The sequence below is a fragment of the Numida meleagris genome, chromosome 4, assembly GCF_002078875.1.
Source record: "Numida meleagris isolate 19003 breed g44 Domestic line chromosome 4, NumMel1.0, whole genome shotgun sequence".
In the NCBI taxonomy this organism is placed as follows: Eukaryota; Metazoa; Chordata; class Aves; order Galliformes; family Numididae; genus Numida; species Numida meleagris.
The window spans coordinates 50,655,079-50,677,288 of record NC_034412.1 but is presented as its reverse complement, the minus strand read 5'-3'; the positions used below and the strand labels follow the sequence as shown (position 1 = coordinate 50,677,288).

Sequence of the window (22,210 nt, the reverse complement as noted above, 5' to 3'; positions counted from 1 at the left end):
TCAAAATAGTTTCCAGCACAAGTTGCAAGCCCAGCATATTCTTTAAAAACCTTGGCTTCTCCTAGAATAACTTTATATACTGCCACACTCAAAATGTGACATTAAACCATGTTTACAATACATTAACAACAGACTGCAACAGTCTGTACTAAGCTGAAGTGTGTCTCCACGAGCACCAAATTCTTGCACACATCTGACACTAGACATGAAGTTATACAATCTACTAAAGATGTAACTTAGGCAGTCCCTGTAGAAAAAAATATTTGACATAAAAATTGAGAGCAACACAATGCAGAAAATCTTCCAACTGGGTTTTGGAAGTTTTGACAGCAGTCTTTGCTTCCAGTGGCATCTACCCTGCAAGATTCCATGTTTTCACATTCACAGGTAGAATCCTGTTCCTGTTGGGCAGCACACCTGCAAAAATATGGCATCCATGGCACTACATCTGGTCTTATTGTAGCAAGCTACAAACAAATTACATCTTGCCATATATTTTTGCTAAACATGAATCATACTAGAAGTGCTCCTAACTTGACAACCATGTCTTACTTCATTATGGAAAGCACACTTAGAAGCAACAAAGGGGCACTGAGTTCTGAACACAAAAATCCATTCCAATTCAGTTAATGGTACCATTTATCTTTTCTGTTGGGCACTTGCTTTTCTTCTATGCAAAGCCACACAGAATGTTCCCTCTGCTTTGTACTATTTTTGTAACATGCAGGAAGGCACCAAAAGGAATCAAGAATCACAGAAATACAGTCTGACACATCGCTCTTGGAAGGAGACCAGGTTGCTTGGTTTGAAGTGTTGATATTACTTTAAATCAGGAGAAAACATCAAGAGAAAATGTTGTGTAGGAGAAGACCACATTGAAAGAGACTGTTCTGTTCCCTTGGTTACAAGTGTTAGAAGTTACTTATCTTACCAAAAATTAAGTAAATACAAAAAAAAATTAATTAAAACTATTTTTTGTACCATAGAAACATCACATGACAATCACAGAAAAAAATAATGCTAGGCCTGTATGTAATAAGCTTACTATAGAGTTCCAGACACAGATGAGATACCTCCTGTTGTCTCTCCTTCTTTTAAGGAGATTGAGATCCTGGACTGTCAACGGTTTACGGGTGTTCGGCCCGGTTCCGTGACGAAGGGGACGGGGGATCCACGGGCCCACGCCCCGGGAAAAGGGAAAAGGGGAAAAGGGTAAGGAGATGGCTCTGAGAGCAAAGAACAGTGGCAACAATCTGAGGAGAAACAAACTAATTTACTAAATAAAATATCGGAATGCAAAACAACACACTATAATACAATATAATTGCAATTTAAGCTGATAAATCCAATACAGAGAGAGAGAATGTCCCAAAATCAAGGTAGGCCTTACTCTACTACCGACGATAAGACGGCTGGAGAGCGAGGTGCTGCCAAGACAAGAGACGGGCGGAAAAAGGGACGAGGTCTCGTGATCTGCAAGTTTTTATATTGCGAGATTTTATCTTCTCCCTCCAGCTGGAAAAAGGTAACAGAGGAGCAAAGTACCGTGGGGACTGTAGTTCTCTTCTGAGAACCAGGTATATCCACTACATGATGTTATGATGTGGAATACCACTAACCGAAAATCACAAAACCATGACATGGACCAAGAGAAAAATAAAAGCCAACAACCCAGAAATTTTATGAAAACTAAAATAAAAAGCCTTAATTAAACAAAAACAGTTTTCTTACTTGTGCAAACCATCTTCATACTTCTATAACTGCACTTTATAGAAGCTAAAGCAAATATCACATAAAACAGGATAAACAAATAATGAGTATAATAAAACCAGAGTGCTTGTCACCTTACCATGCAGTTGTGCAGTACCAGCAGCACTTCTACAAAATGAAGCAGTAGTAACAGGTCCAATGGAAAAAAAGTTCTCTAGGAAACTGTAAAAGAATAAATTAGAGACCCAGACCCAAATTAAAACCCAGCCAATTATACCAGAAAAACAAAGTATATGTGTAACTATAACATAGATCTTAAGTATGTCTCTCTTTTAACAACCAAGACACCTGCCAGGAAATGTTAAACAGTGATTCCTGCCTATGGCTGAAACGTTTTTTTCTGATTAAAATCTGAGCATGATTCATTACAAAGAGCAGTCAGTTGCAGTGCAAGTTCTACTTCAGATCTCCCTGTGCCAGAGGACTTCAGGGTGGTCTGATTCAGGCATGTGGCAGCATGTTTACATCGCACCTGAGAAAGCAGTGGCAGAGCTACTATCGCCCAAATGTTGCACCAGGAGAGATTAAGATTGAATATTAGGGAACTTTTCTTCTCAGAAAGAGTTGTTAGGCATTGATACGAGCTGCCCAGGGAGGTGGTGCAGTCACTATTCCTGGAGGTGTTCAAGAGCCACAGAGATGCAGCACCGGGGGACATGGTAAGAGGGCATGGTGGGGATGGGTTGGGGTGAACTCGGTGATCTTCGAAGTATTTTCCAGCCTTTATGGTTCTATGAATGCCTCAGCACAAAATTTTCCAGACTGCAACAAGCCTTGTGTCAGTCAGCACTAACAGGGACTGGCTGATAAGCAGCATGCTTGTGCTGTGGTATCTTACAGCAGATGTGGAAACTGTGATATGTAAAATAATGCTATATTAAAAGCACAATGAACAGGATTATTACTATCCTATGATTGTAAATTTGGCCCAAAATCAAGGGTAACATTTTTTTGCCACCAACTTTGAATAGGCTAATAAAACACATCTGAAGTGCAAGAGAAAGAAATGAAATGAATCAATTTCTATATCACCTACCAGGGAGAAGAGGAAGATGCAGTGACTGGAGCTAGATCTGCCTCTGCAGACAGAACCTCCCCCTCCCAACAGCATAACAGTCACCCTTAATGAAAGAAAGTTCCCCTTCCAATAAGCAGAGCAGCAGTGGAGAGGGTGAGCCTGGCAGGGGCTTTGACAGATGCCAGACCTCAGCCTGGGAGGTCTGTGGGTCCTCTGGGAGGGAAGGGAAGGGATTTCTTGACGAGTAGATGGACACTTTCCAAGGGAGCATCTGCAGTCAGAAGTATCTGCACTAGGGATTTGTGTTGTGTGCCTCAAACTCTGTGCCAGTGACAGCAGTGGGTATTATAGTTCCCTGCATAAATAGTATTACAACAGCTTGGGTGAAGAAACCTTTTTCCAGCAAGTGACAAAACCACAAAACTCTGAGCTGGGACATAAAGAATGTTGATACAAATGCTGTGCTAAGCTGCGTGCTAATTCCAAGCTAGAATACCCTGCTAACAAATGGAGTATTGACTGCTAACCTGGAAAGAAACCCGAGTTTGGTAAAGGCTTCTGGGATGCTTTCTTCTTAAACTTAAATTTAGAAGATCTTAGGTTTTGTAACTAAATTTGTATTTTCTTTTTAGAAGTTAGGCTGATAAATAAGCATATATATCTACATATATATCTAACTATATCTACAGTCTGTATAGTGACTGAGGAAAGCAAAAAACAAATGGAAGATAATTCCTACTCTATTTATTAGCATAGCTACAGCCACTGTGCTGTGTACACAAGGCAGTATTTTGCCATATGCTATCAGAATTTTGGAAACAGTTTGTGAAAGACGAATGCGCTTTAAGCACAAATGGGAAGCCGAGTAAACTACTTAATATTCTGCAGTGGTCCCATGATGAGCAGCTGGCATTCCCAAGTAATGGTTTAATTCCATTTTATTTCATGTGTGTTTTATTGCAGCACCTGCGGTGTGAACAGACTGGGGCCCCATGCAAATGCAGAGTAAATCACAGTCCCTGTCTTAGAGAAAAGACAACATAAAAGACCTGGCATACGTGGTGACAAGACCAATAAAAGCTGGCTCTGGTGGAAAACCGAGGGCATGGAGTAATGAAAGTAGTTGTGCTGGCAACTAGTTGGCAAGTTACTGAATAACCATTGATCTGTGAAGGCAGAGAGGGCAAGTAGAGAAGGCTTTCCTGGAAATACTCAGAGTTAAGGCCGTATCTTTTATACTGTCATCCATATGGTGAATAGCAAGAAAAGAAAACAGACTTCTCTACATCCTCCAGGGAAGGGTGGCTTTTGGAAAGGCAGCATTTCTCCAGCAGACCTACAGACAAGGATTGTTTCCTAACCTCCAAAACATGATTAATTCTGCTTTTTTGATGTGAGAGAATGGCATGGAGAGGTGTTTCCTGTCTTAATGCCTTGTGATGGTTTCCTATCAGTGAGATATCATGTTTCATAATAAATAAGCAAAAGTTGAACACAAGTGGAAACAGTATAAGTAAATGTTAGGTTTTTGTAAAGCACAGTTTGTTTATTTTGTTGGCAGAAAAAAAACCCCAACAATTTATGGAGCCAAGGTGTCTGCCTTGGATCTGTGACCCTCTCAGCAATATATTGATACTTGGGAAACTAGTCTTATGACACTAACCTAGATTGCTGTAGACAGGTGCCCATGTCAGATGTCTGCCATCCTTTCCTGCTTGTTTGGTTGGCATCAAGTGCGGATTAATCTAACAAGAAAGATTTTTGCAGAGCAAAATAAGGCACTCTCAAAACATATCAAAGTGTCCACTTACATACATAACAAAACTCCTCTAGAACAGAGGGAAAGGCAGACAGAATTAGACAAGCACTGAAAAAAAGTGGGCATACACAGGAAAAGCACAGCTTCCACTCTTATTCAGTAAGTCTGTCCACCATCTAGTCCAGAGACACCACAGAATCATAAAGGTTGGAAAAGACCCCTAAGATCATAAATTCCAACCCCAGCTCATCCCCACCATACACAGTAGCCATGTCCCTCAGTGCCCACCTCTCTGTGGTTCTTGAATACCTCCACGGATGGTGATGCCACTACCTCTTGTGGCTTCCCAAGGGACCAGAAAACAAAAAACAAAAGAATGAATCCAGCACCAGACTGTAAGGTGGAGAATGGTAATATGTAATGTGGAGAACATAGTATGTACTCTTATTTTAGTTTCATTTCTTGTTCTCCTGCAACAGGCCCAGGCACGGGGTCCCTTTCTCTGCATTACTAATTTTGGTTCCATCATCTTTCCAGGCCCCTCAGTAGATGTGCAGATGAGGTTTTTATCACATAACCTAAGAGAAAGTAGGATAAATAGAACCAATTTTTAAATTAAACAAACTAAAATATACCGTAAGGACTGTTCAGAGGATTAGATACTTGTGTTGGTGTTGTCAAGACCAAGTCACCCACACTGATGGAAAACATAATCGGAATTTCAAACAGGAGGAATTACAACTCAGGTTTGGAAAATTATATATAATTCAGGTGTACTGAAAAGCAACAGAAATGACCACTCTCTGGAAACTACTATCTTGGTATCTTAGCAAATACTGCACTTTTTTGTTAATATTTTGGTCAGCTCAACAGTCAGAAAGTAGAAATTAGGATGATTCATGGATCTGTTTGCAAGTTTGTCAACGGTTTACGGGCGTTAGGCCCGATTCCGTGACAAAGGGGACAGGGGACCCAAAGGCCCACGCCCCGGGAAAAGGGGAAAGGGGAAAAGGGTAGGGAGATGGCCCTGAGAGCAAAGAACAGCGGCAACAATCTGAGGAGAAACAAACTAATTTACTAAATAAAATATCGGAATGCAAAACAACACACTATAATACAATATAATTACAATTTAAGCTGATAAATCCAACACAGAGAGAGAGAATGTCCCAAAATCAAGGTAGGCCTTACTCTACTACCGACGATAAGACGGCTGGAGAGCGAGGTGCTGCCAAGACGAGAGACGGCGGAAAAAGGGACGAGGTCTCGTGATCTGCAAGTTTTTATACTGCGAGCTTCTATCTTTTCCCTCCGGCTGGAAAATGGTAACAAAGGAGCAAAGTACCGTGGGGACTGTAGTAGTCCTTCTCTTCTGAGAACTAGGTATGTCCACTACATGATGTTATGATGTGGAATACCAATAACCGAAAATCACAAAACCATGACAAAGTTGCACATCATTTAATGTATGCCATGTTCTTATAATAAGCTTCCAAACTCCTCCTGAAAGACTTTATCATCCCCTCAAAATGCTGAGCAAAAGTATGCATACATAGGGGACTTAGCATTTTGCAAACCATAAGGAACATAGCCCAAAAGCTGGGCCTTCATTTGGGAAAGAAAATGGGTCTTCCTCTTAGTCTTGTGGGAGAGAATGTAGGCTGGTAAGATAATGATACCAAAACTTGGTGAGTTTTGCTGTTAACACAAGGAAAAACATTGCCACATGAGACTGAGCACTGTCTTCCAGTTAACAGGGAGATGGAAAGAATGAAAAGCTTTCTACAGTCTAAACAAACTTGGATGGTATAAAAAAGGATTATTATTATCTGTTTGTAAGATGCTGGAGTACTTTATCAATAAAATACCATTGTCTTTGTAGAAAACAGTCCAGTAACACTTTTAAATGAACATGGTTATGCTAGATATGCAGACAGGGTGAATATGATTTACTCTGAGTAGTCCCATACAAACACGGTTGTGGCAGAAGAAACGAAATATGTAGTGGGAGTACCGGATAATTTGTCCAAGTTAGATTAGAGATGTAATGAGTAGGTGTGAAAATTTTACCCCACAAACACTGCACCTTTTGTCACCCTGTGCTGCTTTAGAGATATCATTTTCTACATGTCTATTTGCAGAATTCAGTTATCTTGTTTTAGTAGTCTTTTACAGAACAAGCCTCCATGTAACAATGTCCTCTTGCAATGGCACAACATTTTAATTATTTTTAATGGTTCAAGACTTCTGCTTCAGACTGAACCTTCTCTTTAAATGATGAACATTATTATAACCCCTTCCAAAACATCAACCAACAAAGCTTCAAAATTGGTACTCTGAAATCTCCATCTCTCTAAATTGAAAGGATCTGAAGTACGGTATCTCCAGTGTCCCTGACCTCAACCAATGTTTCTTTCCCTATTTGTGCAACTCCCTCAGCAGCACATGGAATTACCCACACAGGACTTTCTTCACATGAAACGCCATAGTTGTGACTGAATAATTTGTATTCATCAACTATCCCGAGCATTGCTAACACCAAATAGAGGTGAAAATGACTTTCAGTTTCTGGGCAAAATGGTTCTTTTGAGAGCCTATCTCTGTGTGAACTTTGCCCTGGAGCATACCAAGGTCCCTGATTTCAGCACCTCCAGCAAGGGTCTGCAGCCCATTCCATCTACTCCCACCCATCTGGCTTATCTCTGCTTCCTTCCACCACATAAAACAAAAGGCTGCCTTTGTTTTTTGACCAAGATGACTCACCTTCCCTTTTCTGAGACCAAAAATGCAGCATTTCTTTGTTTCATAGTCCCAGAAGCAGAAGACCCTGTTTTCTGACCCCATTTCCAGATTGTGTGTGAGAAGTTTACGGAAAAGGGGAAAAGGAGAGAAGGAAGGAAGAAGGAATTTTTTAAAAATTCTATTAAAAAATAAAAGCTTTAAGTGTCACTTCAGCATAGTGCTGTCATCATTCTGCCCAGCATCCCATAAAGAACCTGTCTATCCTTGTAGTGTCAGATAACAGGAACCCAGCACATGCAGAAATGAGATCTGTATTTTATTAATAAGTAATTCTCTTATTCTGGGTCAGTGTCACAGGTTTCTGGGTAGCATCTCTGACTAATTCCAAGCTCTGCAGGATTTCTTTCAGCTAATAAAGTCATAGTAGTTTGACATTTAATAAATAGGTCTTCCGAGTAAATCCATCCTTTCTACTACAAAAAGAATGTGATACCAATGAACAGAGCCAAGTATCACACATAGGAAGTGGCACAGTTATTTTGAATCACGGGGCTTCAGATTGCTTCAGATTTCTCTATCAGCTTCTCTCTAACTGGAAGAAGTAATATGGAACATTGGTGATAATTTTAACTTTCTACCTCAACAAAGTTGTCTTTCAACTCAATGCAACAACCTAAAGTTTTGTCTAGTAATACAGAATATAAAAGTTCAACTGACTGCCTTTCATCTAGCTGAACTCTCCAGCTTACTCAATATTTAGACCTTTAAGGACAGCGACAGAGTTTTCTCTTCCATATTCTTGGAACTGTTACCCTCCCTTCATCATGAAGTACCAGAGATTCCAACTACAAAGAGAGAGAGATGAAGATGTTCCCAGACTGTAGTTTCCATCATCTTGCACACCTAATAGAGTGAGACTTAACAGGGAGGTAAAATACAAGTTACTTTCATTCACTGCATACGCACATCTTTCCTAGCACATACGTTCACTATCTGAGGCTTTGCTGCTTCCGTGCAGCACAAGACAACTAAATACATTAACTTTTCTTTGCTGAAGACGGATGCCATTATGGATAATTACTCTGCCTTGGGAAAACAATTCTGGCAGGCTGCTCGAGTGTAATTAAGAGCTACTAGACATGACTGTGCATAAGTATAGAATGATATATAACTCAACAGATAGGTCTGTGTTAATTTTGCCTTCTACAACAAAGTTGCTGCTTGCCCACAAAAAAGCCATGCACCCTCTATCACCCCATGGCCTCACCTGCCATGCTCCTGTCTCTCTTCCTTTCACCCCTTTTAAAAGCACACCTTCCACACTAGGTCAATAAATAATACATACTTCTAAGAAATCATGAGCACAGCACTTGCCCCTTTCTCCCCAGATCCCCACTAGTACCATGTTTCCAAACTGATATACGCTAAGTATCCTGAAAAATATTGTTGCTTAACCGCATCCAGAAATGGTGCATGGTGACACAGACACAATTAAGACAGAATCAATCTACACAGTTATCAGACAGAGATTTATACTTTATTTCCCCCCAAACCTTGCAGTAGCCCTACAAAGCAGAATCTTCTTTTATTTTCATTTAGACCATTTTAACAGGATGTCAAAACGCCACACTTCTTCTCTTGATGTCTCTGCAACCACAGATGTAACACATGTTAGTATATTATATCTAGAATAACTCATTTTAGAGAAAATTAGCTCAAGTCAATGATGAACATCAACACATGCAGTCTGTAAAAATTTTCAAGGAATTCTGAGCTTACAGGGTATGTAAGTACATCTGCTCCACAATAATTGCATATCTAGAAATAATTATAACAGACAACCAACCTGTTTATGTGATGCTGTAACCATGACTAGTGGGTTGCTCATTCTCCCTCTTTCTCAAATGAAAAAGAAAAGAAAACTGTGAAAGGACTCATCACCAACACATAGCCTTATTCTGATCTATTTGTTGTGTATTTAATCTTAATGCACTTCTCACCATCTAAAATTTAATTCAGGATCTCATTATGTGGAAATCTCTCATGAACTCTCCTTACATCATTATCTGAAAGAAATTAAACAGTCATCTACAATAATCACTCCCACTCAAGTATCAAACAGTTTTCATTTAGAAGCAAAGCACAATCTGTAAGGGAACCAGAAATTAATAAAGTCAAAACATCAGTATTTTCATTTAATTACCCAAATAAAAGTTCATCCAACTTTCCACAACATATATTACCTAATTAGCATTCCCACCTTTGCCCCCATGACAGAATATTGCCTTGTCCCTTGGAGACACAGATGCTGAGCACATCAGCAGGCTCTGAGTGCCCTGCCGATAACTGCCACTGCCTCCCCTCTTCTGGGGGTTTAGCAGCCCATGTTCACAAGTAAGCAACCCTGCCACAAGATATTTTTATCCATGAAATTCATGGAAATCAGGACTGTTTTCTGCTATACAGCAGACTTTTCTCTTAATTAGCTTGCTTTCAGCACCAGAATCTTGCATTATTATGTCATCAAGTCTCATGTATAGAATCCCCTTCTGGGCAGCAATTTTATCTCACCAGTTGTAACAAGACTTCATGTCTCCTGTCTCCGGATTTTCCTGTCAGTCTCTACTCAAAAATCTCTTTTATTCCTTTTAAAACAGATAGGTTTATCACTTCCAATTTCTCATTTGATCTTGACAAATTTTATATTTTAAATGCCAGATATGATATTGTGTATGCTTCAAAATCTCCTTCATATTACCTTCAATATTCAGAGGTGTTTTTGCCAGACCACCCTCAACAAGAAGCATCTGAGTGGAATTGTAATCTGTATTTACTAACTCCTACTAAAACATCACGTCTTCTGAAACTGAAGTGGTATTTAAAAAAAAAAAAAAAGTTTTGCCATTTAATTTCCTCTAGCACACAGTTGTTGTGCAGATTATTTCCCTCAACACATTTGGGCTCAAAATACTATGAGAGACATTCAACTGTTACTTCTGTTTTGGTCATGATTTAGAAATGTTTGCCATGAGTAAATCCTGTAGGATGGCAGCTCGTTAGCCTCAAAATTTTTTAGCCATATCTAGAAATAATATCAGCCTTTCCCACTCTCAATTCCCCAAACCTCTTCTCTCACCCATTCTTTAGAATCACTGAATCATTAAGGTTGGAAAAAGCCACTAAAATCACCAAGTCCAACCACCAACCCATCCCCACTATACCCACTAACAAAGTCCCTCAGTGCAACATCTCCACAGTTCTTGAACACCTCCAGAGCCTTCTTCATCTTCAGGAGTTAGTGTTTTTGATTGTATTAACATATCCATGAGTCTCTGCTTTGGAGAGCTTTGCTTTTGTAAAGGTGCCTTTTGTTATCATATGTCAAACTGACTTTTTCTCCCATGGATATTTGTTATAACTTACCTCACGCATTCTAGTGTAGGAAGTACAGTAGTGCAGTCTCGGTGTTTTCTAAATTGTTAATTTTCCCCATGCACCTCATTAACAGCAGTTGTTTCCATCTTGTTATAATTATCAAATGCAGTTGAAGCAATGCCCAGTTCAAGTCACATGCAAGGTCCAAGTCATACTTGCTTTGTCCAAAAGGGTCCTGGTACTTTGCGCATGACGTATCAGTTCAGCAGTCCTCACTTTCCATTTGAAATTGATAACACTGATAACTTCCTCAGTTGTGTTTACATTTTATAGCCTAAGGAATACTGAGAAGCCTTTAAAGCATCCCGTTTGGTAACTGCACAGAAATTGCCTGAAATACAAATAAAAAAGCAGACCCTGCATGAACACTGAAGAAACAAGGTCAAAATCCATTCAGCTGTCTCCTGACCTTGTGACCTCCAAGACCTTCAGAGAGAGTCTGAGTTCTATCCATGTAACTACACCTCTCAGAACTCATTTTTTTTGTGCTCTTTTCACTGAACACTCCTAAGATTACCGCACTAGCAAGACTGAATTAATGTGTAATGTGATTGTGTAATGTCTCCTTCATGATGTGAAGACAAAGTAATCTCTTTTAACGGAATCTATATTCACAGAGAAAATATAAATAAATAAATCAAGAATTAATTTACTGTACATACCTTATGAACTCTGTTTTATTTTTTTTTTCTCCTCGGAGTCTGCATTTTTAAAGGCATTTGATAGCCTAAGATGCTACATATGCACTTTAGTTAGATTTTCTAAGCTTCTGGAAAACGCTTGGTTTTCTAAAATCTGGTCTTCATACTACTAGGGCTAAATGACACGGATTCTCCAACTCGCTGTAAAATTCTCTTCTCATTATCTCAAGGGACTTGCATGACAAAGATGCAAGGGAAACCATTTATACATTACGCAGCGTATGGATTTGCATCTCTTTCAGGATTTTTGCCTTGAAGTTTATCAGTTAATTTTCATTATTGCTAGGATGAGTTGTCCTCATCCAGGCTAGGGAAAAGTACCAGCCAAAAGCAATTTCACATCATATTTGCTTACAGCTGAAGAGATGTAAATCTGCAAAATGCTCTGTGAACACTGGAGAGCTAAGATGTAAAATGTGCCTTTCAGACTGACTTCATTATATATTATTAAATTTGTCACACACTCTCAGCCCCGTCCCTTTCCAAAACGCATGGCAGCTGTTAATGAAGAAAGTGCAGCAGCACCAACTATCTGGAGCACAACCAAAATGGCAGTTAATGTAATGAGGGTGATCTGGAATCCAATTCCTAATGCATGCACAATGTCCTCTTCACTTCTTCTCAGTGAAAATTACACTGCAGTTTCTTGTGCTCATATGTTATGGCCACCTAATTCCTCATCTGGTGAGAGCTGACTGCGTAGAGGTTTTGAGTTTAAAACCCAAATCCATCTTTCTTTTTACTTCACTCTTGCTTGAGAGATCAAGATTTTATGCATGGAAGTTGACAGCCCTCAACATTGTTTAACTTCACAAAAACACTGTGGCATCTCCACTGCACTACAGTATTAAAAATTAAAAGTATGATTTTCAGATTTTAAAGAGTTTTTTTTCATATTAACCCTCTTTTATTTTAATTACAACAATCTCGTTAATGAGGTAAAGCACATCAGCATTTCAGTCATACTGATTTACACAAAATATGAATTTCTCAATCAGGCGACATTGGGTTTATAAACAAAGGTATTTTATCTGGGAACTAACTGAAGCTATCAATATTATCAAACTACAGCAAAATAGCCCGTACTGCTGGAAATGGAGAGAAAACTGTAATCAAGCCATGATACTTTGAGATGCTGAGCACAGCTTCAGTGTCTGCCCACATGAGATGAATATGGCATCTATCAGAATTTTAAACATCAGGGAACTAATGTAAGGAATCCACAATGAAACCTTTGCAACACTGAACTGCTGACATTTCCATCACAAAACAAATACTTGGCTAATCGCGCGTGAAATGCCAGTGGGAGCTTTGTGATATGTGATGCTCTGAGTGTGGTTGAGTGATGATGGGATGGAAGAGATGTACTACAGCTCCCCTAAGGGCTCTTTCAGCAGCACACTGGACAAGTTGAGGAGCTGGCTAGCACCTGAATGTAGGGAGGTTCTCATTTTTATTTTGGTGGAGTTGCTTTCGCATATTACTAGTAAGACTGCTGCAAAATGCGTATTTTTTAGCTCAAGACAAAGCTCTGTAGGCTGGTAAGTCACTCAAGCAGAGGGAAAAAGGAAACTTCCAGACACCAACCTCCAATTTACCCAAGGGAACAACAAACTCATGCTCTGGTTTTCTGCTGCACACAACTCTGTCCTCATTTCCAAGACACTCCTACAGAAAAAGGAGAGGAATCTCTGATAAGAAACTTTCAATGCATCTCACATCTGTTTTCCTCAGAATGTATATTTCATCTTCATTTTTGTTCACAGTTAGAAACAAAAAGATCACATGACATATTCATCAAAACAGCCTTTTATGAAACCAAACTGAGAAAGCTGAACAAATCTTCATCTGCAACTGATTCTCATGTAGTGTCCTCCTCCTCACAAGCATCCAGAGGAGTGCAACCTACTGTAAGGCACCTGCTTTACCAGGGGGGTTGGACTTGATGATCTCTTGAGGTCCCTTCCAACCTCTGCGATTCTGTGAGTGCTCTGGGGAGCAGCAATAGTGGTAAGGCTTCTTCGTTATGTTTCCTATGATCAGTTGAATGACTAAAGTCAACTGTTCTGCATTTCTTCTCCAAAACAATGGTGATGCAGTGGCACAGGCTGCCCAGGGAGGTAGTGCAGTCACCATCCCCAGAGGTATTCAGGAACCGTGTGGATGTGGCCCTGAGGGACATGGTCAGTGGGCACGGTGGGGATGGGGTGGGGGTTGGACTGGGTGATCTTAGAGGTCTTTCCAACCTTAATGATTCTATAAATTTATTGCTTGTGCTTCGTTCTTTCATTTTATGTTGCTCACTGGCCTTAACCATCTTCTCTCACCTAGCAAGTGAGCACATTTTCATGGCCAAAGTGTTCTTTACTCTCCATATCATTTTTTGTGTATGCCAGAACTTGCCCTGCGTATTAATTTCTCTAAAGGTTATCTGTTCATGAAATTGTTCTAATAGAAGGTCCAGATTGCTGATTAGGCGGAAGATTTAACCAGTTTACTTGTCAATCTTTTACTTACAAAAGACAAAGAAACAGAACTATTTTCATCCCAAGTAAGTTAATCAAACAAAGATTTCATCTTGAAGATTGTAACGGCCCATTTCTGCTATAACTAGAGAAGTTATGCACTGGAGGATAGGATTTTAAGAAATTGATTAGAAAATTACCAGTCTCTATGTTTATGTAAGGTTGCCCCATTGTGCAAGCAGTTTTTGATACTGGATATATATACAAGGCAATTCCCTTCTTTGGCAGACACAATTAACATGAAAGTCACTCTGTGAATAATGTATGCTAAATAGCTACACAGGATATTTATAGTTCTAAAACAAAACGAAGGATACTGTGCAGATGAGATGCAGTTTTAAAACAGGGCAGCATTCCTTGGCATAAAATAGTTAACCTGTGAGAGGAATACCTTGAGCAGCAGTGCCCTCTCCAGCCCTGTTCCACAATACTAAGACATGACATACATCTGTTCCTTAAGTAAACAAAATCAGCTTCTTGAAACTCTCCTTGTGGGATTTTCAAACCAGAACTTTCACAGTTTATGCGGAATGGATTAACAATGTGGTTGATCTTTACTTTTCTCCAGGAGAGGTTTCCAAAAGTAGAGACAATACTACAGGTGAATTACTATACAAGAAGAGCTGAGTAGAATAGAAACATGATCCTGTCCTATGAGGCATAGTTTTATTTAGACAGCTCTGCATGGGCTTTTCCTTGCTACTGTCTAACAGCGTAAGAGCGTTGACTCATTCAAGCAGAGAATAAACGCTTCAGAAAACATGCATTGTCCTAACATTTCTTTCAATTTACCTAGGCTGCTTTGTCATGCACAGGCTGTGGTGACAGCCTGAGAATGAAGAACAAAGATATTGCCCAACATGGGTTTTTCCCTCTACAGAAACACCAGGAAACCTCACCAGCTTGGATCAAACCTAAAAACGATGCTATGGTGTAACTTTCACACATGCACTAGGAACTCAGAGTGACCATTTTTGCAATTCTTAGATGTAATCTTTAACCTGGATCTGTTTCTTGTTATGCCTGATTTACCAGGAGGTCACAGCTTCTCAAAAATAAAATTACCACCAAGTAGAGAGGAGCAGGAACTTGAAAGACAGAGATTTAGATTGTGCCCTGCTGCTGTAGAGTTCACATTTTGAAGCAGAGCAGATTTGGTGGTATTAAATATAATATTTTTCCTTAAAATTAAACAGAAAATGAGGGAGAAAAATAGCCTTGCAATACTAATGTGAGTGATTACAGAAGCACCAGTGAACCACTGTTCACTTCAGTGTAATGTATGAATAGGTTGCTTAAAAGCAGTGCTTTTTTTATTTCTCCTAATACTTAGACAACATAAGGACAAAAATCAACTCAAAACACCATACCAGCCCTTACTTTAGGCTTTCTCATCCTGAAGATGAGAAAGAAGAAGGCCTGCCCAACATGTTACATCAACATAATGCAATACTACACACATTCATGCAGATTAAGCATAGGATGTTTGCCATAATCCTTTTGGATTATAACTGTTCTTTTGAACAGTTGAAAATGCCTGGTAGGAAGCAGACAATTACCTCAACTATAGGTGGAGTACGTACTGCACATGGATTGGAAACCCATTTGATGTTACTCCTCTTGGGGTTCCCAGAATCTAAATTAACTTTAATTTTCTATGTTTTTATGATGTTAGTGCTAACAAATGGTTTCTGAAATTATACTTTACAGAGTGAGTGCCTTTCTTACTGGGATTTGGAGCACATTTTAGTGGGCATGGTGGTGATGGGCTGATTGTTGGACTTGGTAGCCTTAGAGGTCTTTTCCAACCTCAATGATTCTATGACCAGAATACACCAGCATCTGGCACAATAACCTGCAGAAAAATGCAGATGTACATATGTATCTACGGACGCATACATTTTAAACCAGAGCAGGCATGAAATATCTGCTTTTCTTAGTTTTGCTTTGTCTTTCAGCCACCGTTTAGCAAATGGAGGATAACAGAACAGTGCTTTCAGCTTCACTCCATTAGAGAAGCAGCACAATTGAAGGGCAGTAAGCTTCTAGTAGAAGCATTTTGCAGCCATTCATGTCCTGTGTCCTGCAGAAAGAGGCAGTGATTTGTGCCTTGAGAACACGGATCTGTGCTCTGATATGGATCTGATAGCTTAACCTCAAGTTTTGTAGTAATGTTGTGGTAGGTTTCCTCTCCATGTTTCTGCCCTACAGAATCAGAACAATGATGTCTGAACATTATCAAAAACTGGGGTTAAGTTTTTGAGAATCAGCCTTTTTCTAGGTTTAACCTTTTTTTTTTTTTTAAGTTAACCAAACATAGAAAAATCACAAGGTCAGGTTGGATATTAGCAAAAAAATATTCTCTGGAATTGCAGTGTCACCATCCCTGGAGGTGTTCAAGAACTGTGTAGATGTGGCACTGAGATACACAGTTAGTGGGCATGGTGGGGATGAGTTGGTGTTGGACTGGAAGATCACAGAGGTCTTTTCCAACCTTTAAAATTCTGTGATAGATGAATAACGTAGGCTGAGAATGTAACAGTATAAGTGAAAGCTACCAGAGGAAAGGTCAACCAATTCCAAAGTAGATCCCACAGCTCTCAGAACTTGTCTTATACACACAAAACTACTTTTGGCTATACTGAATAGTGCAATGGCGACAGCTGAACTCCAAATCTAGCTGTGAGCACTTTAACATGAGATTCAAAGAAATTGCATAATCTATACAAGATCATTTATCTTAAACTGTAACATAGGCACACATCTTATGAATCATTCTATTGCTTCTACATAAAGAATATCCAGCATCTCAATAAAACAAACATTGCTAACCACAGTAAATCGGTTCTCAAATACAACCACATCCTCACTGCCTTCAGGTCAGTACCCAATTACTCTGCTCACATAGATCTATCACTAAACCTGCTCACACAAAGTCTCTGAGGATGACAGTGTTCCACCAGTGCAAGGAGATGTCTTCCAGCATTTATGCTGCTTTTGGAAGAAGCCAGTTTTCTTTTTTCTTCAAGAAAATAATTTCAGAAAAGAAACCTAACAGTGATTCCTTGGATGAACCCCAGAAAACAGTCACCTTTGCAATCTTGATGTTTGCTACTAATTCCATTTGGTAAGCAGAGCTGTAAGCATGCTCAGGTGTAAGAAGTGAGCAGCAGTGATTCATGGTTTCAAGGCAAGGGGCCCTCCCAGACAGGTTGGCTCTCACTTGCACCTCACTGGCAGCAGTACTGTAGATGTTTTCAATTAGGTGGAAAACAAGGCCTCCAGAGAGCATGCCTTTAGCCTGATAAAAGTCTCCCTTGAGCATAAACTTTTTGTTTTTCTGCATCAGGAAAGCAGTTGAGACAGCTGCTACACACAGGTGGTATTCCATATGCTGTGCTTTTATGGGTGGCTTGAGGCTCCAAGCCTCTGAACAATTAATTTTACCAGTACAGCTTTGACCTATCAACGTTTTTTTTATCACTGCAAGAACTCCTTATCAAATCTTCATGTGCAGGTGCAACATAAACACCTTAGGGATCACGTAGGACCTGTAGTAGGTACAGTTGGGAGCAAACTATAGAAGAAAAAGGGGCAATAGAAATAGAAGCAGCAGACAAGAAAAGAACAACCTGGTCTAAAAGAAAATAATAAATAAAATAACCTCTATTGCCTGCCCTGTGCTCAAAGACACACAGCCCTCTCTCAGCAGTTGGGTCCTTGCTCCCAACCCAGGTGCACACAAAGAAAATTTCTACCAAAATCTTGGTTAATTGCTCTTCACTGTCTCAGGAGCAGTGTGCTTACCTCAATGAGCCCTCGACATTGAGAGTGGTGCAACCAACATCCCCCCCCCCATACTCCTTACTTCTGCCCAGTCATCACCAGGCCCACCTAAACCAGTAGAAGAGTCACAACTGGGCATTGAGCTGGGAAAAGTCCAGCAAAGAGCCTTTCCTCCAGTTCCACTCTTTGCAGGAGGGTGCTCCCCTGTGCAGCCAGAACTTGACTGCAGAGAGAGCAACAGTATAATGGGTTAGGTTTGCTCTGGAGACCTTAAAATTGGAGCTGTAGAAAAACCTGCTTTAGCAGGAGGGATGGACTGGAAGATCTCCAGAGGTCCCTTCCAACCCTTATGATTCTTTGAAAATGGAAAGAGGCAAGTGCTGCTCAAAGAGCTTGCAAATCAACAAGATAGTTTAGCAAATACCATCATGTTTTGGATACAGGGGGAAAGAGCATTTTCAAAGAATACTCAAAACGTCAATGATTTTTACTTGCACGTTACAGCCATGAGCCTCGTAAGTCCTCAGTTGCTGATGTACTTGTCCAAGGAAGCTGTTTCAGGTTCTTACGTTTCCTCCAAACACTAGGAAATACCATTTTTTTACTAAAGTCCTTTTCCATTCTCTCTTAGGAAAAAAAGCTGCCACCAGCAACAACCAACAAGTAATCAAAGATTTTGGTGATATTAGGCCAGCTATTTTCTTGGTACACAGATCTTATTCTGGAACTGGGCAGGAAAGTTACACTCTCATTCATACACAAACAACAAACAAAGGAAATTTCTATCAAAGACCAGAAGTACTTATGTGGCTATAACACAATGAGAATTAGCCAAAGCCCCTAGACTCAGATGTAGGTTTGAACTCCACAGGTGGTATGAAGAATGTAAAACCACCAGCCTGTCCTGAAATATGAAGGCATCATATAAACACAATAGGAAAAAAACAAGCAACATAGCAAGAAACATTCATGATTTTAGGCTCTCTAGAATAGTCATAAGCAATACTAACCAAAAAGCAGTGCATTTTAAATGTTCATAAACTCAAATTATGAAGTCTTTGCATCTAAGTCCATCTTGTGACTCTACGGCATCCTGTTTCCCTTCTACCAAGCTTTCTGCTTGCTGCCCAACAGAAGAATTTATGTTTCCTATTTTATCACCAGAGGGCTCCCTTTGCCACATGACTGATGAAGTTATACAGCACTCCTTCTATTAAAACTAGGTAATGCTCTGTTAAAAGAAGCTGGGAAGCATTTGAGAAGAAGTTCATCATTGTTGAAGAATTGCTGACTATGAAAACACCTGTACTGACCTTGACAAGGGAAAGAGATAAGGGCACCTTTGCACAGCGGATTCCTCTTTCTTGAGTCTCACTGATAACTGAGTAATCCAGAAGAAAGTAGCTGAATTGCTGAGGCTAATAATATTTATTTAACAACTTGCATGCAAACTATTGGCAGTCACCATGGCATTAGGTTACCTGGGTCACTTGTTGATCAGAATTATTAAGTAAGAGAAAAGGGAGGAAAAGTAACCATAGTACACCAGACTTTCAAATTTATACATAAGGGAGCGTGGGGCAGATGTTACAGTGAAGTAAGTGGGTAAGATTCTTGTTTTGAATGAGAGAAAACAGCCAGCCTGACACATAGAGAACCTCAGTAATTTCACACAGATTGGATTCAGCGAAAGCTGTGATAAGCAAGTGTGACTAGGTCTCAGGTACAACCCTCTCCCCATGACTTTTATTCAGATATTAGGACAGTGTGAGAAAGTATTGCCTTCTTTGCTTCAAAATTGGTCCTCCCTTTTCAAGACTAAAGTCAGGCCTTCATCTTGGAAAGGAAATGACCTGGGATAGGTTTGTGTGCCCTTCAGTAGTGCCAATGGCATCCACAGGTTACTGAGGATGCCACAGGTTTCATTTGCAATGCAGAGCAGCTGAGCTCCCTTCTCTCCCCATGCCACTCATTAAGCTATCTCTGAACAGACACCTGTGGTTCCCAAGGACACAGTGACGGGGCAGGGAGAAGAATTTTATCTTTATTTGACAAAGTCAGAGCTGAAGTCTTGAGAGATTTAAACCCCTTGGCAATTTCTGAATTCCCTCTGGAGAGCTGCACATAGGTTTGAGCATAAACGCCTCTGACAGTTCAGCGATTTGACTTGAGATAATAGAAAGAGTGGGAAAGAAAATTTAAGCCGGTCTCCTCAGCTCCATAAATTCATCTTCCCTTCCCATTTTTTGCAAGGTGGCACAACAATGGCCCCTTGTATCTCTGAGTTCTCTAGCTCAATTATTTTTCTTCCTGGCATGGATGAGAGCATTTGTGATTGACTTCCTACCTCTTGAACTAGGGCTTTACCATGGATTACAGATGCACACACCTGAATATGTCTGTAATGGAACACAAGATTTAATTTCTCACTGCTGAAGTGTCTGCACGCTCATGCTCAGATCAGTGGTTTCAATGGCTGTTGTACTTTTTAAGTGTGGGAGATCTTTTGAGATGAAAGGCCAAGGAAAACAGATTTACACTGCATTATGATTAAAACATTTTGTGTGTAGTACAGTTTTAAGAAGAGGGGAGAGGCACTGCTAAAGATGCAGTGTGAGTAAAATGAGACAATTCCTCCCAGAGGTGGAAAGCAAGGAGGAGGTTGTGCAGGGAGCAGACATGATGAGCTGAAATTAATGACAAAAATTTCACATTGTGGAAAGCTTAAAGAAAAGTGATTTAAAATTAGATCCAGCTTTCTGCTCGCTATCAAGTTTCAAATTCCCTTCAAAATCCGGATAACCTGGGGCTCAGTAAAAGGCTCGTTTATGAGAATGAGATTCTCTGATCTATATTGCAGTAAAGGAACCTCAAAGTGAAATATGATGCTGAAAAGAGGAAAATGTCTTTTCATAAAGACCTCATGAAAATTCCACATGGCAAGAAAAAAAGTGGTATTTGGTGCAAGCTTCATACATCAAAGTTCTCTTTCTCTGCATCCTTTGAAACACACTTGTCTCCTTCTCACAAGATCAAAAAACTTTATGGGAAATATTGTGCCTCTTGAAAGTAAGCAGATAAAAAGTGTGAGCTTTGCTCAAAATGAGAATTTTGGTGTTTTTAAATGGAAAATTTGAGTGAAAATTGAAGTTTGGAAACAAATACTAATCCTTATAGCTCTGAGCATCTCTGTATGTGCAGTTCTGGGTTGTGACTTTTGGTACACTAGGAATTAGGTCTGGATAGTGGGAGGTGGGACAGAGCTCCTGAAGTAAGGTGAATACACAGAGGTCAGTGATAAGCTGTGGCTGACCTCACGTAGTCAACATCTCACTGATGCACAACAGCTGAGAAGTGGCAAATGTAACTTTAAAGCTTATCTGATGTAGTTTGCAGAGTAACAGCCATTGCCCTTACTGAGCTGCAGGCCAGCAACATCAGAAGTCAGAATGAATTAAATTAGCGCGCTATCAGCAGGAGGTGCAGCTGCTTAATAATCTAGTTAGCTGCTAGGGAAGTAAATCACAGAATCACAGCATGGTTTGGGTTGGAAGCGACCTTGAAGCTTACCCGGCCCCAACCCCCTGCCATGGGCAGGGTTGCCCACCCCCACCAGATCAAGCTGCCCAGGGCCCCATCCAACCTGGCTTTGGGCACCTCCAGGAATGGGATATCTACATCTTCTCTGTGCAGCTTGTACCACAGCCTCACCACCATCTGAGTAAAGAATTTCTTCTAATCTAAACCCTCCCTCTTTCAGCTTAAAGCCATTACTCCTTGCCCTATCACTACATGCACTTGTAAAGTCCATCTCCAGGTAGATTGCTTGACATACAGCCCTGCTAAAGAGAAAACAAGAAAAAGAAAGCATAGATCCACTCCAAATGGATCCAGAAACGCCCCCAGCAATGTGTGATTACATCTCTTTAGTGCCAAGAGCTTATGCTAGTGTTGTTTGTGAGCAGATGCCCCCAGCCAAAAGGATGAGCAACAGGAACATGCTACTCCCTTACCTTGAGCGGTATCCTCCATGGAATGTGGCCAACAAAGGACAGACAGCACTACCCCTCACCCACCACTCTCATTCAGCTGGATGAGGGGGAAGCCAGGAACAAGTCCAGCTGGGACCTCGTAAGAACAGCACCTTTGGAGGCTTCCTTTTTCTCCCTTGCTTTGCAGCAGTGAGCTACATGAAGTAATACTAAAGCAATTACTTTTCTTCTTGGTTTTAACAGAACAGGCTTGGGTTTTGTCCACCAAAAAAGCAACTAAGCTGGCCTTATTCTTGTGATAAACTGCAAGGTGTCAACAAAATTTATGCACTACTTTTGTAGGCTAGAAACAGGTCACCAACACTTGGTAAAGACAATGTACAGAAACCCTCAAACTTCTATGGGCCTTGGATCAGATCCAATGACCTTTGTGGCTTATTGCTGCTGTACTAGCTAACCTTTAACTGAGTCCACAGTACTCA

The 22,210-nt window shown here is 40.2% G+C and overlaps 1 protein-coding gene and 1 long non-coding RNA gene across 5 annotated transcripts in view; both read right to left on the bottom strand.

Annotated features, from left to right (window-relative positions):
• The window catches only part of RASGEF1B (RasGEF domain family member 1B), a 120,398-nt gene extending 118,483 nt beyond the window's left edge, over positions 1–1,915 (bottom strand). The window contains exon 1 of the mRNA XM_021393695.1: positions 1,850–1,915. Coding sequence (XP_021249370.1) covers positions 1,850–1,852 — 3 coding nt within the window. The 5' untranslated portion in view covers positions 1,853–1,915. The remainder of the gene's footprint in view (positions 1–1,849) is intronic.
• On the bottom strand, positions 5,918–22,121 carry LOC110397431. 4 transcript variants are annotated; one of them, XR_002437776.1, is made up of 6 exons: positions 21,750–22,121; positions 13,013–13,093; positions 9,550–11,055; positions 9,290–9,355; positions 9,136–9,184; positions 8,808–8,936 (listed from the first exon to the last, which is right to left on the bottom strand). It is a non-coding gene; the product is annotated as an uncharacterized LOC110397431 (long non-coding RNA). The 4 variants fall into 4 exon arrangements; XR_002437775.1 differs by having other exon boundaries at positions 9,290–11,055; XR_002437774.1 differs by having other exon boundaries at positions 5,918–9,355; positions 10,713–11,055; positions 21,750–22,112.